Source organism: Phascolarctos cinereus, unplaced genomic scaffold (assembly GCF_003287225.1).
Source record: "Phascolarctos cinereus isolate Bilbo 61053 unplaced genomic scaffold, phaCin_HiC Scaffold_4;HRSCAF=312, whole genome shotgun sequence".
Lineage (NCBI taxonomy): Eukaryota > Metazoa > Chordata > Mammalia > Diprotodontia > Phascolarctidae > Phascolarctos > Phascolarctos cinereus.
Genome location: NW_027555847.1, coordinates 55,463,432 through 55,481,810, shown reverse-complemented (window position 1 = coordinate 55,481,810; position 18,379 = coordinate 55,463,432). Strand labels below are relative to the sequence as shown.

Here is an 18,379-nt window from a genome sequence, read left to right as displayed (position 1 = left end):
TACTTAATACAATACAAAAACCGCAAGTATGAGGTGCAGTTAGGTTCTATGCTTTTGGGGTCTGTGTATAATACTAAGGAGCAAACTGGTCCAATGTTCAAACTTCTGCCTAGATGCAAGGGGAACCAGGAAGACAAATGCTAATAAACTGAAGTGGATTCTTTTTTTTTCTTTTTTGGTGAGGCAATTTGGGTTCCAGTAACTTGCTGAGGGTCACAAAGCTAGTGTCAAGTGTTGAGGCTGGATTTGAACTCAGGTCCTCCTGACTACAGGGCCACTGCGACTAAAGTGGATTCTTAATAGAATAAGAACAATAGGAAAAACAGGGGACACGGACTAAGGCTAACTATCCGATTAAAGCATACCAGTCCAAATGGTGGACTTGAAATGGTGTCAGATGCTTGACAATGAATAGGGAGGCGTCCCAAGATTAATCTGTCCCCTTTTTACGTATGTTGGCTTGTTTTGCAATAGTCTCATCATACAAACACAGGGCTGGTGCAAAGATCTGGTGCTGATCAGAGAGCTGCTGTCAATAAGCTATGTTTTTCCACCTCTCTCTTTCTCTTGAGAAAGAAACTGGGGAGTTGATGGCGCAGTGTAAATGAAGCCTTGCATGATATGGCAATCAACAAGGTCTCATTGCTGAGCTCCTCCAAAATAAATCAAGAAGCAACTTCAGCACTGGCACTATTATTCTTATGTAGGGGTGGGGATGGAGGGACACAACATTTTTCTTAAAGGGAAGGTAATGGACAACTGTAAAGTTAAGGGCCCGATCAGACACCCCTGGTTGGCTGTACATAGGGAAAAGCTAATTCATCACTATCAGCTCTATGTGGTAACATAGGCATTGGTCTAGACTGCTGCAAGAAAAGAATAAGTAGCCTGGTATTTAAATCTCTTGCCTAACTGTGGGCAGAGAGGAAGACAGATGCTAATTAACTAGAGGATGTAATTTTTTATTTCAATTAAGCAATTATTTTCTCTCCTTCTAGGCAGTTTAAAAGTAAAGTAGATTTTTAACAGAATAAAAGCAATAGGAAATATGAGGGGGAGGTATTTGGAGGAATGAAACTCAAAATTTTTGAGTATAAGTTCTGTTACCTTCAGTTCTCAGTTAATCTTCCCCCTCCTCCCCCCAACTGTAGTAATTATCCATGGAAAACTAGCATGACACAGTAGATACAAAGTTGGTCTGGGGTTCAAATACTTTTTACGACACACCCTAAGCTTTGTGACTATGGGTAAGTCACATAAACTCTCAGTGATCCAAGAAACTCTCCAAGATGATTAATTGCAGATGAGTTGCTATCTTCACTGGTAGAAGGCTTTTCTACCCTGGGAGTTCTCTGTGCCAATAAAACACAGATCTGGATCTCCCCTCACAAGCCCCCCTCCCCCCAGATAAAAAAAGTTCACGAGTTCTCAGAATTATAAAAGGAGTCTGGAAAGATGCATTCCTCATTAAGATACCAGTCACTTACTGGTTCCTGATCTGACTGGACAGAGTTAACACTGATACCCTAAATGACTGCTAGTAAAACTTGAGGGTGATTTTGACAGCTGCTTATGACCAACCGTGCCATTTAGGGTTAAGGGGGAGATAGGAACAAGGATAACAATCTACAAAGGAGGACTGGGGATGTGATTGAATTATCAGGAATCACAGATATTTTATTGTATAAATTGAGAGGTAGGAAATCACAGGTGTTGGGAATTATTCATTATTGGGTAGAAAGTTGACCTTGGAACCCAGACATCCCACCTCTGATATATACTGGCTCCATGACTCTGCCAAGGCACCTACCTTCTGAGTGCTCTAGGCAACTCTAAGACCGTCATTGCCAAGCAGGTGACTTAGAGGGAGTTTTCTCATCTGGGAACTCCCTCTGCCAAGGAAAATCAGAAATCCAGTGCCTACACCCTAACACTTGAAAGGAGATTAGCAATGGCTCATGTGGATAACATGGCACATTCTTGTTCTAGTAAAAATAAATCATAATGAGATTGAGTTCTCTGGCTGCTGGCTCTCCCTGAGAGTCACAAATGGGGTGGATGTCCTCATCTGTACACTGGCTTGAGAAATGAAGGTTTCCTAAGTGATTTCATGACGAGTCCAACAGGACAAGGTCAGAGTAGGACTCCCATCTCTGTCCCTTTTGAAGCCTGCTAGCCTGAGAACCGCTGCCTGGTGTTTATTCTTGCCTGAGCTGGAAGATGGATGGGGCGAGCATGAATCAGTGTGATACTAGAAATGGCTATTGCTCGTTGGATCATGAGAATGTCGGGGCAGGAAAAAGACCTTCTAAGAAGCCTCAACCCATATTGTTCAGATAAACAACCACCATAACAACAATAGCTAACACACATAGTACTCTTGGTTTTGCAAGGTACTTGACATATATTATCTCATTTCATCCTCCCTATCTTGTGCAATACAGTAGATGTGATTACTAGCATCCCTATTTTACAGATGAGAAAACTGAAGCTAAGTTACTTGGTCAGATATGCATAGCTAGTAACTGTCTGAGATAAGATTTCAGCTCGAGTCTTCCTGACTTCAAAGTCAATGTTCTATCTGCAAGGGACAGCTAGGTGCTGCAGTGGATAGAGCACTTAGCCTGGATGGAGTCAGAAGGACCTTAGTTCAAATCCAGCCTCAGACATTTACTAGCTGTCTGACCTTGGGCAAGTCATTTAACCCCAATTACCTCAAAAAAAAAGCTCCATCTGCTACACCAAATTGAATCTTTGATGAAGGGTGATGTCACAAGTTAGAGAGGCAGGATGAGAAACTAGTTTTCCTATGAATTCAGGAACACATCTGTCCTGACTATCCATGGAAACCTTGTTTCAGTTCTTATAATATTTCCTTTGTAGGTTTGGTGGGCCAGACCCCCAGGGAGATCAGAGAAAAGTTCTGAGGAGCCACAGAGATGGGTTCTCCAGATAACCAACTAACAGCTTGGGAATGGCAGTAGGAGTAAGTCTTTCGGCTTCACTTCATATTCTTTTGCTCACCAGCCTTTAAGACTGGTAGGGACCCTGGGGGGGAGATGAGTGCTTTGGAGGTACAATACTTGTAGGGTCGTTAACCACAAGATAAACTGCTAGCTTTCCTATTTTCTTCTCTTTTTGGTAAGGAGGTATAATATAAGGGTTGGGGGTTTACATGGACTCTTGTGGATGACCATGAGAGTTTAAAAAAGGGGGTCAAAAACCACTTCTGAAGAATGTGGAGTGAGTTTCTTGCTGGGAAACTATTTCTTGTTTTTTAGCGGTAAGTGATATCACGTGAATATGTTTAAAATGAACATTTTGGTCACATTTCCTGCTAAGTAACTGCTTGAGGAAATGCTGCTGATCCCTAGATGAAAATTGAAAATAATATTCATCTTCAGCCCTCTTCCCTGGTGAAGTCACTGAAGTTTTTTTTTCTTTTTTTCAGGGCTGCCTTTCCCAAGGGGCAAAAAGGGCAAACCTTTGCTCCTGTCTAGCCTGAGTCATAGAAAGTAAAACTTTTGAAGGATTAAAGTGTTTGAACCAAATCACTGATCCAAGTTTTCAAAGGACAGGTGACATATTTTGAGTAAGTGGGCATTAGTTTGCCTCCGGGACATAAAGCTCTACTGAAAATTTTCTTATGAAAAAAGTCTAAAATTAAATTACCTAGTTACATGATTCATGGATGGGTGATGGGTATAAACGTACACAACTTTGACTTCTAATCTCTTTTTTCCCCCCCTTTTCTTTGGTGAGGCAATTGGGGTTAAGTGACTTGCCCAGAGTCACACAGCTAGTGAGTGCTATATGTTTGAGGCTGGATTTGAACTCAGACCCTCGAGTCCAGGGTCAGTGCTCTATCCACTGCTCCACCTAGCTGCCCCTTCTAATCTCTTTTTAAAATGTGTTTATTTTCATTCATTTTATTTTGTGCCGCAGAAAGTCACTTTTTAAAATGCTAAGCCTGTTTATCCACTTCTCAATTTACTGTTTTCTTCCTCCCTCACCCCTGTTCCCCAACAAATATACATTAAAACTGGGGCTCAGGGGAGGCAGGCAGGGAGAAAGGCCATGAATGTTAGAAATAGTGAAGGCAGTACATTAGTCAGACAAAATTATAATACAACAAAAGAAGTGACAATTTTTACTAGGAAGCCTTTGATTTTTTTCTTTCTCCCCTCACAGTTTTTAAAAGTTCCAGGAAAAGTATTAGACACCTCACTGGGCCCCCTACACAGGAAAGCTATATTTTTCTTTTTGTTTAAGCATTTATGAATAATCTAATTTTGACTCAATTCCCAGGGGCACTGGGGTGAAACCTATCTGACTGACATATGAGTAACATGCCTATAAATTACTTCTTTTAAAAGTATATTTTGGGTTAGCAGAAGGTCCTAGTCTCATGGTGTTAGTATGATGTAAAGATTAAGTACACAGGCTTAAGTTTATTTCACAAAATGCAATTATAGCTTAAGCTTTTCCCCCCCTAATTCACAAATGAAAAACAGCTATGAATATTCGACACAGTAACATTAATCATACAAGCCTCCTGAAGATAAGGTCTTATATTTTAAAAACCATTAAAATACGTATTTCACGAATCTGATTAGCATTTAGGCAGAGGGGGATGGGTCTAATAATTCATGCTACATAATAGAAGCCAGCACTGACGTAGTACTTTAAGGCTTGCAAAGGGCTTTACAAATATTATCTCATTTGATCCTCACAACCCTGGGAGGTAGGTGCTCTTATTAGCTCCATTTTGTAGATGAGGAAACTGAGGCTGAGAAAAGTTAAGTGGCTTGCCCAGCTAATGAGCATCTGAGCCTAAATTTGAACTCAGGTCTTCCTGACTCCAGGTCCAGGGCTCTATCCACCATGACACCAAGCTACCTCATCACAGGACCACCAATTTAGTCGTAGAAGGGACTTTTGAGTCATCTTATACAACTTTCTCCTTTAAAAGATAAGGAAAGAGGGCCAAAGAAGTAGAGAGACTTGGTAAATGTCACACAGAGGATGCCAGAGCCAGGCTTCAAACCTTGGGCCTTTAATTTCCCAAGCCACATCTCCTTCCACTATGCCACACCAAATAATTATTAAAAGTATATATTGGATTTAAGAAATAACCCTGAACAACTTATCAAGCTTATGTAGGTACCACTTATACTGAGTCCCAAAGACAAGGTAAATAACTTTCGTCATAGTGCTCCAGTGCCTGCCAAAATGCCTTGCAAACCACTTGGCTTTTCTATCTGGCCCAATAATTCAACTCCACTTTTTACTGTTCATTTTTAAGATTATGTCTGTGAGACAGAGATACTAAAGGTACTAGTATGTTTGGGTTGATTTAGGGAGACTGCCAAGTTGCTGTCTATCTCATGAGTGGAAAAATATGGCTATTTTGGTCACCTTAGGATGCATCTCTGTAATACCCACATGCCCCTTTTGAAAGCAGAAAAGTTCAGTAACTCATTTCCCAACCCTTTCCTCCTTACCCCTCGCGGTAAAATCATGCTCAAAGGAAGCTGCATCCCATGAAGCTTTCCCGATTGGAAAAGATTATTATTCAGGACTCAAAAGCAGAGAATGAGGAGGGACTCCAAAAGCCATCTGAACCAGAATCCCTCCTTCAGCATACCTGGCAAGTGGTCATCTCTGTCTACTAAGTGGTGACTTACCTACCTCTAATGGTAGCTAGCCTTGGCCTATTGAGTGGGAACTCTCTTCCTCCCAGCCTCCAATCTACTCCAAACAGTTCCACTGTTTGATAGAAGGAACTGTAAGCAAGTTTTTCTAAATTTGTATCTCTGTAACTTCTACATACCCCTCCCCGAGCACCACTCCCCAATATGCAAAATCTTCCTCGATTGGAATGTAAGTGTCTAGAAGACAGGGAATGGGTTCCTTTTTCTCTTGTTATTTATCCCTACTGCTTAGCACCAGGTGTGGCACTTAGCAAATGCTCATTCATTCATTCATTCATCTGGGGATGAGCAGAATAGATCAACTCTTTCTTCCACGTGGAAACCTTTAAAATACTTGATGAAAAATAGCCATCATGTTCCTACTAAGTCTTCCCTTCTCCAAGGAAAGCATGCAGTTCTTCTGACCAATTTTCATCTGGCATGATGGCTTTTTGAGGCTGTTCACCATTCTTGTTGCCCTCCCCTGGATGCCCTCTAACTTAATGTCCTTTCTAATTTGTGACATCCAAAACTGAATGCAACCCCTCATACATATTCTGACATGGAGGGAGCACAAAGACATCATCACCTCCCTTTTCCTAGATCTAGATCCTATACCTCTTAACACAGCCCAAGATTATAGCTTTCATAGAAGTTTTTAGCATCTTCCTTCTGTTTGTTTCACAATTACTTATGTACATGTATTAACTGCCCAACTAGTTTATAGAGTCCTAAAAGGCAGGCATTACATGTTATTTGTCTTTGATTTCCCACCATATCTTGCCACTGGACCAGATGCTCCAGAGGAGAAAGAGAGGCTGGTGACTTTGCACAACCTTCCCTCACTTACATCCAATTCACTTGCATGTCATGGCATCATCGCCCTGATATCATGGTCCTCTTCGGGAATGAAGGACAAACAACAACAAAGACTAGCAAAGTTCTTTGTGCACAGTGGGCATTTGATAATAGATCACTGAATGTTGAATGAATAGAGGTTTTTCTCTACAAAATGCCAAACAATCTGACACTTAGGAACCTTATGTTTTGGTATTATTGCAGGTACCACTCAAGATAATAGGGAAAATGGTGCAAGATACTGGAAAGGATCTTAGAGATCATTTAGTTTATCTTTCTCATTATATTGATGAGGAAACTAAGGGCCTCTGAGATACTAACTTGCCCAAAGTCTCAGAGATAGTAACTGTCAGAGTCTAGGATTTGAACTTATGTCTTTTAACCCCAGATTCAAAGTTCTTATTACACTACACCCAAGTGTCCCCCCAAAGAGCCATAAGTAAGACAAATGAAGAATGTTAGGGCACTGAAGAGAAGATTTGGGGTAGATTTCTAGTGAGAAAATCCTTGAGTTCTCTCATCTGGATTCAGGATTGTAACAAGAAACTATTCATTAAATCAAATTAATTATGTTTTCCTATGATTGAATTAAATTGAAGGCCAAGTCAAAACATGAGTCCCATTGGGAGGGCTTTCCCATCAACAGCCAGACTCGAACTAAATTTCAATTTCCTTGAAGCAATCTGTATTTTGTTTGGCTGATGAAACCAGGGTTTTACACACCACCAAATTGACAGGTCTTAAGTTGCACATCAGTTTGAGAGTTGCCAATCTGATTCAATCACAGAAATGGCATTTAGGTGGCAACAAAATAGCTGACTCAGAAATTTGAAAAATTGAGCCAGTAGGTCAGTCAGATGCTTTAGCATCTTCTTGCCAAACAGCCACCCAACTGGACTTCCTGCCTCCAGTCTCTATTCTGAACCAATCTTCACAAAGCTCCATGAGTAATATTTCTGACTCATACCACTTCTCTACTCAAAAACCTTGAGTGGCACCCCACTGTCTGCAAAAGTAAGTACACATTTCTGATTCTGGCATTCAAGGCTCTCTACAATCAGATCCCTGCCTGCCATTCTAATCTTAATTTGTGCAAATTTATATCTCTACATTCCAGCCAAAATGGGATCCTTTCCATTTCCTAATCCCATCCCTTCCTCTCCTTCCTTTGCTTATTGTCTTTTAAATCTGTTATGGATTTCTAGCTAATAGTTTTTGGAAACTTCTCCCTTCAAGGCTCAACTCAGGTTCTATTTCCTTCATAAAACCTTCCTTGATCAACACTTTATCTGCTTTATTATCTCTCTTTCTTCAGAATACATATGTGTTCTGACACTTGGGCAATATGTGACCCATTCTGGGCAAGACACTGAACCTCTCTAGCCAAATTTTTGTTGTTTGATTAAAGTAACTGAAGATATGTGAACAATGGAAATCCATTGTGCACTGGGAAGGATCCAGGATTTGGAGTCAGAAAACCTAGGGTCAAATCTCGGCTCTGCCACAATCTACCTGTGTGAACTTGGGCAAGTCCCTTAACTTGAGCCTCAGTTTCTGCAGCCATAAAATGAGAAGGTTGGATTCAATGGTCCCTGGGATCCCTTCCAGCTTTGGTCCTAAGGATCCTTAAGTGTTTTCTGAATGTTTTCTCTTTTTGGGGGGGATGGTTCCCCATTCTATATTATTTTTACTTGATAGCCAACTAAGTCCAAAGAACTTGATTTGACTTTTTTTTGGGGGGGGGCGGAGGCGATGCTGAGAATAAGGCAATAATTGCTGATCTCTAAGATACTTTCAGGTGGCATAAAATGAGGCAGTCTGGATCTCAATAGAAATAAAAGTTCTGGAATTCAAGGGACTTTGAAATCACCAGTGGTAATTCAATAAAAAGATCTACAACTCCCTGAGTCATTCCTTCATACGCCTGTAAAATCTTCTTGATAAACTAAACAATTATTGCAAAAATTAAATTGGAAATAAAAGCAGACTGCCTCATCTCCTCCTGCACCCCCTGCCTCCACCACCCCATCCTTCCATCTCCTCAGTGGGGAATGACTACTGTGAGTTACTGGAGAGATCATCAGTTCTTAAGTAATTGATGTTAGTTTATTCTACTATCCATTGCCCAAGTGAACATCTGGGTATAATAAAACCAGGTCCCTCCCTCCTGGTTTCCTCTAGGAAGACATGGTGGCATAGTGGATAGAGGGCTGGGTCTGAGTTAGGAAGACCCAACCACTTAACTAGCTGAGTGACCTTGGGCAAGTCACATAACCTCTATTTGTCTCAGTTTCCTCAACTGTAAAATGGGGATAATAAAAACACCTACCTTGCAAGGATGTTGTGAGGATCAAATGAAATAATATTTACAAAAAAACATTTAGTACAGCTGCTATATAAATGCTCATTCCCTTCCCCTCCCCTCAAAATAAAATACTCAGAGACTAATAAGACTCTGCTGTTTCCATTTCCCTCATCTATCTTTTCTGCTCATCCCCACATTACTGTGTCTTTCTTTCTACTCTTCTTTTGTACTTTACCTCCTTGCCCTACTGTATCCCAATATGAACATCCATGAAACCCCAACCTTTATTAATTGGCTACTTTGGGACTGAGATTCATATGTCTGAGGAAAATGGTTACACAAGTAGGGGAATGTATTACTTTGTATGTACTAGTGCATGAGACCATGTGGCATAGTGAGAAAAAAGGCTAGATTTAAAATGAGCAGGTCAATCAAATGAGCCAAAGAGCATTTGTTAAGCAATTACTATGTGCCAGGCACTGTGCTAAGCACTGGGGATGCAAAGAAAGGCAAAAATAGTCCTGCCTTCACATTCTAGTGGGTAAACATCATGTAAATAACTAGGTACATACAAGATATGTGCAGTGAGGACATCTGTGCTCTAATTCTTCCTGTAACATTTCATAGCTGTGAAACCACAGGCATCAGACCCTTCATAACCTGCCCCCTCTATTTTCCTAGTTTTTTTTAAAAAATATCTTATACCCCTCTCCTTTCCCCTCCCCTGATGCCAGTGACATTGGCTTCCTTACTGTTCCTCACATAAGACACTCCATCTCCAGTCTGGGCATTTTCTCTGGCTGTCCCCCACGCCTGGAATTGTTTCCCTCTTCATCTCTACCTCCTAGCTTCTCTCAGGTCCCAGCTAAAATCCCACCTTCTACAAGAAGCCTGTCCCAATCTCCCTTAATTCTAGTGCCTTCCCTCTGTTGATTATCTCAAATTGATCTTTGTTTACTTATTGTTCCCCCTTCCCTTTAGATGGTGAGCCCCTTGAGAGTAGGGACTATCTTTTGCCTTTCTTTGTATCCCCAGGGCTTTGCACAGTGCCTAGTATATAGAAGGCACTTAATAAATATTTATTGACTGACTGATGAGACTTACCTTCTCTGAGCCTCATTTTTCTCATCTGTAAAATGGGGCTAACAATTCCTATAGTACCTGCCTCTCAGAGTTGGATGAGGGTCAAGTGAGGTAATATAAATCAACATCAGCCATTCTTACCAGGTGTAAATATAAAATAACATGACTTGATTTTTTTTTTTTGCATGGGTCAGAAAGAAAGAAACTGAAAGCAGTTCTTCATGAGATGCTCAAGTTGTGTCCTGAGTAATGGCAGCCTTACTGGGGGTTAAATGCATAGGCTTTCAAGGGTATAACTCACTAGGCATTGCTTACCTTCCCTATTAAACCAAATACTCAAACTAATCTCATTACTTTGTGGCCACACCTTTGAAGTCAGTCACCTTGGAAGGAGGCTCTTTGGTAAATTACTAATTCAGCATACAAAAGCTGAGTGGCCTCAGACAAAGAGGTCCTGCTTCTTGTGTTTGTTTTGATCCTTTTTTTTAACCACTTTATAATCTTCATTTAAAAAATTTTTTTTGAGTTCTTAATTCTCACCCTCCCTTTCACTCCTCCCTCACTCATTAAGAAGGCAATATGATATCAATTATACATGTGAAGTCATGCAAAATATGTCTCCATATTAGTTTCCAATTAGTCTCCAATAGCGTTGCAAAAAAAACAAAAACAAAAGCAAGAAACATAAAGAAAGTGAAAAAAGTATGCCTCAATCTGCACTCAGAGTTCACCAGATCTTTCTGGGGAGGTGGAATGTTTGTTGTGTTTAGAAAGTCAAGTTCATAGAAGAGACACCAAAGCGGTGAGCACAAGTTTAAGCTACTGGGAACCAATCTGAACAAGTCTAGACAACTGAACTACCCTGTGACTTGCAGTCATTTGCTTTGTGAATCTAGCCTCATAGAGGCACAATGAGAATGTTTAATACTTTGTAACTGACAAACAAAGCCAGTGACTTAATCATGTAACTCAGCAGTATGGGGAGTCTTACATATCTCAAAGACATAGAACTAAAGTCACCCAAAAGTCAAAGTTTCCATCTAGTAAAGAACAAACTCTAACAAATAGGAGGCAACATGTAAAGGTAGCTTGGCAGTTAGGTGACATAGTGGATAGAGCACTAGTCTTGGAGTGAGGAAGACCTGAGTTCAAATCCAGCCTGAGATTCTTTCTAGTGACCTTGGGCAAGTTATTTAACCTCAATTTGCCTTAGTTTCCTCATTTATAAAATGGAGGTAATAATAGTACCTACCTTGCTTGTGAAGATCAAATAGAGATAATTGTAAAGTGCTTAGCACAGTTCTTGGCATATAGTAGGTGCTTTATAAATGTTTTTTCCATTCTATTCCATATGGTTTCTGACCCGCAAAGACTGCTACCTTCACCATGAGCTCTTTCTAGAAGTATGCTGAGACTGATTATTTTTTCTTCAGGAGTCCTGGACACAGAGTTGTTACTGCTACTTCCTCCATGAAGAAGGGAGATGAATCCTCACACTTCTTAAGTTGGGATTCATAAACTCATTTTTTAAGTACTTTGATAACTGTATTTTTTTGCATGTGTTATATAACTGGTTTCCTTTGCAACCGTCTGTGTTCCATTTTATGCCTAAAATAATATTCTGAAAATAATTTTAAATTATTCTGAATATTCTGAAATATGAATAAAATAATAAAAATAATATTCTGAAAAGGATCATTCAGATTGTCAGTGGGGTCCATAACATAAAAAGGTCAAGGACTCCTGTTCCAAAGGTTCTCCAATGGTATAGTTCTTTGGTCTCTGGAACTACATGAGTCATAATTTAAATAGTGCCCAACATTGAAAATGCCAAAGCATGCATTGTGTCAGCCATTTATTAAATAAACAAATATTTATTTATTTATTATAAATATTTATTAAACACATACTATTATGCACATTCCCCATATATACTCAACACTTTGCCTTATCCGAACCTTTACTGTGTGCTAAGCACTGGGGATACAAAAAAAAAAACCAACAAAATATTAAACAAAAAACAGGCCCTGCCCTTGAGGACCTTATAGTCTAATGAAGGAGACAACATGCAAATATCCATGTGCAAGCAAGGAATTCCAATCAAGAGGAACCATATAAGTGAAAACATACAAGAAAGAATACATGGTATAAAAAGGGAAGGCTAAACAGTTTTATTTGTGGATGTGGAATACATGTAGGGGAGAAGTGAGAGATAAAGATGGTGTCAGATGGTGGAAGATCTTGAATAGTAAGTAGGAGGGGGAATTTACACCTTCAATTGTAGGAAACTTGAAGACACAAAAGGTTTTTTGATCAGTGGAATAATATCTAAATGCTTTCATAATAAGATGACAGTCAAGGTGAATGGGAATCCTCACCACTGTCTACCTGGGACTGCAGTCAAATTTGCCATCACAATGTATTTTAAAGGAGCCTCTAATATTCTAGAAATCTTTCTGTAGGGGGATTATTCCACTCTCAGGATGATATGGAAAATGTCACCAAGACCTAAGGACTGGAGGTACTTTCTTGTGCACGACTCAATTCAGTTGTTTCTTTTTCTGTGCAACAGATACATTCCTATAAGAACCTCCGAGAATTCATTTTCTCAGATATGTTTGCAATCTTTTAAGTGCCGAATTGCATAAGTCTTTTATGTTATGACATTTAATTCCTGTTTTTCTCTAGACTCTGCCAAAAAGAATGAAGGGAGACTCTTCATTATGACTCTGTCTCTTTCTTCAGAGATTCTGAAGTGAGTATTTTCACATGAAGTCATAAAATGACTGGACTTTCAAATTCATAATAATTTTCTTTGACATTTCTGGGCAAAAGAAAATTATAGCACAAGTTCTACAAAGGTTGGGTTTTAGGTACTGTTTGCCTCCAAGCAATAGGAGACAGATTTCCCATGAATATGTAGATGACATGCCTTTTAAAAAAAAACCCAACAACAACAAACCTAAAACCAAACAATGTTGAAAGGGGATTTGGCCAGCTTTCCTTAGTTGTCTCAGTGATAATGACCTTGAAGTCAATGATTTCCTCACAAAGATGATATAAGTTTATTACAACTTGGTTGCATCACCTGAAATATAACCCCTGACTTGGAAACCAGGGCCTTCAGCTTTATGAGGTCTACAAGTGAAAAGGAAATTGATGGAATTAAATCAGCAAATTATTTTGCAATCAGAGCCAACAGTTGTATACCCCTGCACAGCAGCTGCAGTCCATTGTAAAAACAAGTTGGGCTAACCTTTTCTCCTGTCCCTGCATCCCTGGTGGCCTGACCTGAGTTTGGGCCTGCCCATAGGGTCAGTGGTTACTGAAAGCCTGTGCTGATTTGACTGTGCTGGCTATCTAGATGAAAAGGGGGGGGAGAAAGAGTATCACCCATATATTTGAAAGTCCAGAATCTTATTTAAAAAATCTGTATAAATGAGTGATTTCCCCCTCTCTCCCTCCCCTACCCCCTTCAGAAGATGTTTTAATCTGAGGGAGATGAAGTTCAGGTTAGTGACTGGAAATGTCACCTTCTCATCAGATTAAATTTGCCAACAGGTAAAGGATGGGGGGAAAGAGTCTTTCTTTGCAAATGGGCATAATTATGGACTAAGGTCTCTGCTTTGTCTCCACCTAAATGCCACCTTGGCATTTAACATTCAATAGTAAAGATAGAGTGCTTGACTAGGAGTCAGGAAGACCTGAGCCTTGCTTTAGACCTTTCTAGTTGTATGACCTTAGGCAAGTTTTTTGGTCTGTTTCCCAAAAATGGAAATCATGATAGAAGCTACCCTACAGTGTTGTGAGATGACATTATGTAAAGTGCTTTGCAAATCTTAAAGTGTGGCATAAATGCTGGCTATTATTATAATTTTTTCCAAAACAGTTTTGGAAGAAATGGACTCATTTTGACTACATTTAATACAAGGCAAAAGATATATTAAGTTTGATTGGGGGTCAGTTGGCACACTTGGAAATGAATGTTTCAAATAGGCATATCTTCCATGCCTGGACTGAATGAGGCCTACAGTTCATAGAATCATGAGGCCCATCTGGCATTAGGCATCTTTTAAAGCTACTCTTTGTTATGTCTTGTCAAATCTGAACCCATAATGATTATGAAATGATATAAAAGGCTGAAATACTTAGAAACAATTGCAATTTCTTGTGTTTCTGTGCCTTTTGAATCCAGGCCATTCCTATTGATAAGAATATTACAGTTGATCCTTTTTTAAATTAAATTTTTACTTTTGTTAATCAACAAAAATCTGCTTTTTCTCCCTTCCTTTTCCCTCTCCCCTCAATCAAGAAAGAAAGGAAAACAAAATTTCTATTACAAACATGTACAGTCATGCAAAACAAACTGCTGAATTAGTTATGCCCAAAAAGAAAATCTCAATATGTACTATCACCTTTTTATAGTTGATTCTTAAATCTCTTTCTATGAATAGAATATTGATAGGGATCTGAGGCACTTACTCTAATCTAACCCAATTCAATAAGCATTATTTAGTGCCTTAATTTTCATTCCCCAGTAGAATGTGAGCTCCCTGAGAACAGTGGACATTTTTATTTTTTGGTTTTGCCTGGATATCTCCGGTGCCTGCACAGTCCCTTACACATAGTAGGTACTTAATAACGCTTACTGAATTGAACTATGTTCAACTCTTCAACTAACAGTCATGCTAGGTGCTGGAGACAGAAAACACATGATCAGACAAGCATACTAACACATACCCTACCTTCTTTTAGGGTTGCCCTGAAGATAAAATAGAAAAATAAATATGAAAGCATTTTGAAAAGAAATGTATTAATGATATGTATTTTGGCATTATTATAAACATCCATGTGAACAGAAAAGTAGTTTAGAGAGATGTATTATCAATACTGATGTATAAAAAAAGTACTTAAAAGCCTCAAAGGATTATGTAAATTCCAACTTATTATTTGAAATTTAGGCATGTTATAAAAAAAAATAAAGGTTTAGGAAGAAAGAGCTGCCTAAGCTTTCCTAATAGGTAGAGAGGAAAATGTGCAATCAGTCTAAATTCTGATTTAGATCAAAGCTTATAGTTCCAATGTAGACCTATCTTTTCACCATATTGAGGAGGCAAAGAACACATCTTGTTACCTGCAGAGATACTGCTGTGAACCTCTCTCAAGGACAGTTGCAACACATGATTAAATCCTCTACCCCAATGGACTTATGCTGTGACAATATAAAACCCCTAAATTTCCAAAGATGGTAGACACATATTCAATCCCATGAAAGAAGAGTCTACAACATACAAAAGTTTGACTCTCACTGCCCAAATGAAAGTGTCACATTGATTGCATGTACATTGACATACCCATACATGTGCATGTATGTATGCATGTATGCACGCATGAATGTATGTATTAAATTTGGCCCACCATGGATTGCATTGCTCTGTATGCTAAACAATGGTCCCAAGCCCCTTCATGATACAATGGAAAGAGCAGCAAGTTGGAGTTGGAGGACCTTGCTTTAAATTCCACTTCCACTATTGATTATCTGTGTGACCTTGGAAAAATGCCTCTCTAAGCCTCAGTTTCCTCATCTGTGAAATGAGGAGGTTGGAAGAGATGACCTCCAAGGTCTCTTCCAGCTCTACATCTATGAATGCAAATTTATGTTACATAATCTCAACTGGGCTCTCACTGCAGCAAGGCAATCCTTGTACACCTTCCTGATGAGTCTGCTCTACCATTCACCACCGTGGCTATTCCAAACCTCTTCATCCCTCCTCAAGTCTTCCACAGCATCCTTCCCCCTTCCATTTTTAGGTTGGTATCTCTCTTCATACTTCACTGAAAAATTAAGGTTATTTAGTAAGATCTCTCTCTTCTTCCCTCCTCCTTAAACTCGGAGCCCTCAGCCACCTTCTGTCATTATCTTCTCTTTTGTCTTGCAGGAAGAGGTGGTTCTTCTTGTCAAGGCAAATCCCTTACAAGCATTCTGGATCCCATCTCATCTAATCTTTTCCAGTAGATTGATTGCTTTTTCTTATCTCCATTCTTATCCCCAATCTTTCCCTATCTACAGGCTCCTCTGTTGCCTACAAATATGTCCAAGTCTCTTCCCATTCTTAAAAAAACCCTCACTTGCTCCTACCATCCCTGGAGCTATCATACTACATTTCCCTTCCCCCTTCTTAGCTAAACTCCTTGAGAAAGCAAAATATGTTTGCTTCCTCCACTTCCTCTCAGTTGACTCTAAACCCTCTGCAGTCTGGTTTCAAACCTCATCATTGAACAGAAATTGTTCTCTCCAAAGTCATCATCAGTGATCTCTTAACTGCCAACTCTAGTGGCCTTTACTCAGTCCTCCTCCTTCTCGATCTCTCTGCAGTCTTTGACATGGTTGACCTCTTCTCTTTTTGCATATTGTCTCCCATCTGGGTTCTTCTCCTACCTGTCTGATTGCTCCTTCTCATTCTCTCTTGTTGAATTTTGATCCAGGTCATGTTCACTAACTATGGACATCCACTTATCCAACCTGTTGTCAAATCTTATTGTCTTCACAATTAACCTCTCACGTACAGGAAATCCCAAAAGGCTTATGGCAGTTTTAAGCTTTCACAGCTAAAATAGCCGTATAACCCTTTCTCTGAATCAGATACCCTTTCCCTGATGCAGGTTCTCATCGCGCCATGTCTGTATATTTATAAATGCTTCCTGATTAGCCTCCCTTGCTCGTGCCTCTACTTAGCTACCGAAGGGATTTCCCTAAAATGAAGGGCTACCCCCCTTCAGAGATAAACTCCTCCTGTACCCAAAGCCCCTATTTGATAAATTTAATTGGCTCTAGGATCGAATACAAAAACCTTCTATTTGGCATTTGAAGCTCTTCCAAACCTGATCCCTTCCTACTTTTCCAGTCTTACTGCCTGATATGTGCTCTGTGAACCAGCAGCAGAGGCTGTTCCTTATACACACCATTCCATCTCCAATGACCTTGCCATTTCATTGGTCATCTTCCATGCCTGAAATGCTACCTTCCTTCACCTCTGCTTACTCACTTTGGTTGGCTTTTTTGAAGACTCAGTTCAAATCCCACCAATTGTAGCAGGACTTTCTCAGGCTCAACTCTCAACCCCCAACCTCCCCAACAACTACCACTAGTCCTCTGAGGTGACCTTTCATCTACTCTGTATATACAGTATATGTACACAGTTACTTGCAGTTAGCCTGCCCCCTTAAAATGTGAGCTCCATGCAGGCAGGCACTATGTTTTTGTCTTTCTTTGTATTCCCAGGGCTTAGCACAGTGCCTGGAAGATAGCAAAAACTTCATAAATACTGACTGACCTACGTGATCCTATTTTCATATAACAGTTCCTGTGTAGTAACTGTCTTATGTTATTAAAAAAAAACACACACTCACCATTATGGGACATCCCCACAGCAAGGCACTTCTGAAACCTGCAGTACTGACATTTATTTCTACTCTTCTTGTGAATCCGACAGTTCAGGTCACACCGATCATAGATGAGTTTCAAACGGATCGTCCTCCGGAAGAAACCCTGCAAAGGGACAGAGAGAAGAAGCTCATCTTACAAGGTGTCAAGGCCCCTGAAGGGATGCATGGTACATGGTCTGGGGGGACACACACTGGGTTAGTTCCTCGTTCCAGCCCTACCACTAACTTGCTATGTGAACTTGCAAGGGTCCATTTAGGTTAAAGAGTGCAAAGGAAAACAAACACGCAGCAGACCAGGAAGTCAGGAAGCACCAGGTTGGGATGCTGGTTAAGTGAACAGGAACAAGTCACTAAATAGAGTTCAGCTTCAGCTTCCCAAGCCTTCAAATGGGCCGCTAGGTGTCACATTGGATAGAGCACTGGGTCTACAATCACGAAGACCTGAGTTCAAGTCTGGCCTCAGACATTTATTGAGTGTGTGATTGTGGGCCAGGCATTTAACACCTCAATTGTTAAACAAGGATCATGATAGCCCCTGCCCCCCAGGGTCGGTGGGAAGACCAAAAGAGATAATGTTTATAAAACACATAGCATAATGCCTGTCATATAGTAGGATGCTTAATAAATATTTGTTCCTTTCCTTCTCCCTATAAAATTGGGATAATAATACATATGCTACCTATTTCACAGGGGTAGCGAGGTGGCCCAGTGAACAGAGTGCCAGTCCTGGAGTCAGGAAGACCCGAGTTCAAAACTGGCCTCAGATATTTACTAGCTGTGTGACCTTGGGCAAGTCACTTTACCCTCTTTGCCTCAGTTTCCTCATCTGTAAAATAAGCTGGAGAAGTTTATGGCAAACCACTCCAGCCAAGAAAACCTTAAATGGGGTCACAAAAAGCTGGACGTGAGTGAACACACTGAAACGTACTTCACAGAGCTTTTGTAAACCTTAATGCATTAAATGAATGTGACCAGTTACTACTCGCTTCACAGT

The 18,379-nt window shown here is 40.0% G+C and overlaps 1 protein-coding gene across 6 annotated transcripts in view; it reads right to left on the bottom strand.

The window, feature by feature from the left end:
- PPARG (peroxisome proliferator activated receptor gamma) overlaps positions 1-18,379 on the bottom strand; it is a 177,428-nt gene that overhangs the window by 48,551 nt on the left and 110,498 nt on the right. For all 6 annotated transcript variants that reach the window (XM_078152210.1, XM_020981077.2, XM_020981074.2 and 3 more), the window contains one exon: positions 17,350-17,488. In XM_078152210.1, the coding sequence (XP_078008336.1) occupies positions 17,350-17,488 (139 nt within the window). The remainder of the gene's footprint in view (positions 1-17,349; positions 17,489-18,379) is intronic.